This window comes from Apis dorsata, unplaced genomic scaffold, assembly GCF_000469605.1.
Source record: "Apis dorsata unplaced genomic scaffold, Apis dorsata 1.3 scaffold_200, whole genome shotgun sequence".
Classification (NCBI taxonomy): domain Eukaryota; kingdom Metazoa; phylum Arthropoda; class Insecta; order Hymenoptera; family Apidae; genus Apis; species Apis dorsata.
This window is the reverse complement of record NW_006263484.1, coordinates 158958-162964: the sequence shown is the minus strand read 5'-3', so window position 1 is coordinate 162964 and position 4007 is coordinate 158958. Positions and strand designations below refer to the sequence as shown.

General features: G+C 31.8%; 1 protein-coding gene across 1 annotated transcript in view; it reads left to right on the top strand.

The window, feature by feature from the left end:
• LOC102679014 overlaps positions 1–4007 on the top strand; it is a 14164-nt gene that overhangs the window by 2459 nt on the left and 7698 nt on the right. Inside the window, exon 2 of the mRNA XM_006614940.2 lies at positions 3601–3927. Coding sequence (XP_006615003.1) covers positions 3642–3927 — 286 coding nt within the window. The 5' untranslated portion in view covers positions 3601–3641. The remainder of the gene's footprint in view (positions 1–3600; positions 3928–4007) is intronic.

The following is a 4007-nucleotide window of genomic DNA, read 5'->3' as shown; positions in this document are numbered from 1 at the left end:
TATATATATATATATATATATATATATATATATATATTTTTTTTTTCTTTCTTGTTATTAATTTTTATGATAGATATATATATATATATATCGAAATATCGAATTTTTAGGTTGCACTTTTTTTTCCCCTGCACGGACCGCTTATAGAAATTTTAGCAGTAGTCTCTCTACTCTTCTACAGCATTGTTGTTTTCAGCCGACTGCGCCTGCGATAGAATGGACTGATATTGTCGAAGAAAAATAGAGAGGAATAGGTGGCACATTGCACCTGTATCTCGTTCAAAACGTTCAATAAATGATAAATTGTTTGATAACGCAATGATCACGCTTTATCACGATTGAGATCATCATCAACGATTTTCTTTACATTAATTCTTTTTATGTAAGATGAATATATCTTTAAAATTATTCGTTTTTCGGTTAAAAAAAATATCGATGATTTCAATCGCGTGAATGCGTCCCTTTTCATTTTTTATCTCTCGCCTCTTAAAAATTTATCTCTCCTTTTTTCATACCTTGGAAAAAGTTTACACACATATTTTTAGACGAGTCGTTGAACGAACAACAGAAGTCGGATTGTTTCTATTGTCGAAACGGCAACAAGGGTCAATGATGTTTTTTTAAAAAAAAAATCTCGATTCGATAATTCCTTTGCGATAAAACCTAGATAGACAGTGAAAAAATTATTTTGCGTCTATTTTATAATATATCGATAGAATTCGAATTAAATTCATTAAACTTTTTGACCAGAGTTGATACGTATATTAAATTTTATTTATCGAAGATTCGAATCTTAAAAATTCGATCGAGAATGAATGAATTTAATTTAAATTGTCGGATCGTGCATGATTTTATGAACGATAAAATATAAATTAATTCGAAAGATACGTAATTATAATCATAAATAATCGTTAAAAAAAATATACGCAAATTAAGAATAAATCGAAATAATCGCGAATAAGTTCGTGCATCGATAGATTATACTGGAGAAATTTAAATTTTATGATTTCGCTAAAAAAAAAGAAAACCGCTTTTAATTAACGATTGGTACGCTTTGATTCAAAGAAAACCGGTATATTCCTTACGATAATATAAATTTGATAACGCGATTCAACAACGATAAAAATAGCGTTAGAAAATGATTTCCATTGTTGGCGTTAAAAGAGAATAATATATAAGCATCTACGGTGTAAGCGATCGCGAAAGTGAAAGCAGACTGTATGTTTATATGCGTATATATATATATATATATATATATATATATAAATATATGGAGTATTCAATCGACCTCGGAATAGCGCAACGGTTGGCTCGCGCACGATATCTAACCAAACCTTGTTAAAAGGTATTGGAGAGCGAGTGTGTTGTTTAAAAGGATATAAAAATGCATGTTGCACGAGTCACAGTTGCATCTATTATTATTAATTAATGTTAAAGTTTCTTTTCAACGGATAGTAAATTTACGTAATATTTTATTTCGAAATAGTTAGTTGTTCGAACGAATTTTCTTTTCTTAGATTCTTCCGTTATAATTGTTTGTGCGTCAAACGGTCGACGAATCGTTCCGGTTCGCTTCTCATCACATTTTGTCGATGTGACAAAAATAGTATACATCAGTAATAGCTTGTTTATTCTAAAAGTTTCTTAATAAGCGAGAAGAATATTTATCTATCGTAAAAAATAAGCAATTTTATGGAAGATGATTTTTACATATATCGATTGATGTATCGTAAAGGGAATTACGTCATAAAATTGGAGAATTCGTTTCGCGTAATTAAGAAACACGATTATTCGTGAGTAGAACGAAAGAGCGTGGGTACGTTAATCGACGTCTGATCGTAACACAAATAACAGAAAAGTCTCACGGAGAAGAGCAATTGTGTACGAAGATGCTTTGCATACAATCTTGAGTTCAACCGTTCTAAGGACTTTCACTTGGAATTTACGTCAAAGGGAAGTGAACTAACTCGGCGATAAATCAGTTTACAATTAAATTTTCTTTCACACTTGGATCTTTCGTTTCGTATTATACTTCTTCTTTTTTTTTTTTTTCCTTTGTTCCCCGTGGGAAATCCACTACATCTCTTTCTTATTATATTCGTTAACGAATGCGGTACAACTTTTTCCAGATCGATATAAATTCCCTTCTTTATATAATTGTCTTTAATTATCTTTCGTACATTTTTTTTTATCGATCGAAAAGAAAATTGATTTTTTTTCTTCCTCTTCTTTTTTTTCCCTCCCATTACTAACATTTTAATTTCTCTTCAAGATTTCGATTCCAATTAGAATTTGAACTTTAGAGATAACACCTTTCTACTATTGGAAATTCGATACTTTCACGCTTTTTATCCTTACTCGCGATGAAGTAAACAAACGACTCCCGTTTACGAACATATCTCGCTACAACATAGTTGGTTCATCGCTCCTTTTCACTACCAACAACCACGCGATGGATTAATACAAGGGAACGATGAATCGTGGTATTTCAACGAGTCTGTCGAGCGGATCGGTAAAGCCTTGAACGGTATCCGAACGGTATTCTCCACAGGAGAACGTAATTCCCAGACCAGACGAATTCTCAGTTTGTCGCGTGTTCTCGTCGCGATAGTATACTATTTGCTTTCTTTCGCGTTTCCATCTCTCGTGAACGCGATTCCTCTCGACCCGAACTCTTACTCGGTCGACGAAAGTCGAGTCGAGTGTTGTCCAAACACTGTTCGAATTATTATCGAGTCGACCAAGTGTTCGGTAAATAAGTAATTTAAATAATGGTTATTGTTTCGCGGTTATCTTGCATCCGGGTGAAACTTATTTCACGAAATATACTTTTGACCTTCAACAGTTTTTTTCAAGCGTATCACGGGTGTTTAGAAATTCGACCAAATAAATTCGGCAGAGTGAACAAATATTTCGTATTGAAATAATTTCCAATTTTTGCATCGCGCGTTTCGTCACGTTTTTTTTACATACGCTTGTAAAAATTGATTTAAAAAGACAATCGTTTGTTATTAAAATAAATTTGTTAGTCAAAAAAAAAAAAATTAATTATAATAAAAAATATATATATATATATATATTTAAGATTTATCAAAAGATTTATGAAAAATCATCATTTTAAAATATTCGAAATAAATGTGTATGTTTAAAATATTTGTCGACCCACTTTATCGCAGTGTGTGATTGTTATTAACGTGCGAGTAACTCGATAGAAAGTACGATTGCATTGCAAGACTAATTTTTGTCTCTTGACATCGTATTCTTATATTACCGTATTCTTATATACTTTGAAAAAATATTATTTTCTTCGAAATAAATATGTATGTACTCGCTTTATCGAACAAAATCTAATCGAATATATATATATATATATATATTTTTAAATTATTATAACGAATTTCTAAACGTAATATCGAGCGAATCGATTAATTTAGAAAAGGAAACAAAGGAAAACGGGAAAAAATTGAAATAATAAAAAATAATTAACGATAAATCGCACTTTTTTTTTCTTTCTTAACAACAGATATTATAAGTTTCGATTTTAAATTCGCGGATAATTGGCACGATAATGATTAATTTATCGATAATGTTAATTTGTAGTATCAACGTGGGAGTGGTTAACCGTTAGATAAAATCAGGAAATGAAAATGCGGGTCGGATCGACTCTCCACCTTTTCAATATCTTGCTTCAAATCCATCTCTGGACCACGACCGTCGCTGGCGACGAGGATAAACTTCGCGTGATCTTCCAATGGAAACAGCTCGATTACGAATGGCCGAACAACGAAACCAAACTTCTCTTCCCAGGATACAAACAGGAGGACAACCTTCCCCTTGGCCTCGAGATTACGAGCACCAGGATATTTGTCACTGTGCCGAGATGGAGGCGCGGTGTCGTTGCCAGTTTGAATTACTTTTACGTAAATGGTGAATAATAACAATAATAATAATAATAACAATAATATTCTATCAATTATTTTTAGTATTGATGTATTAGAATCGATTTT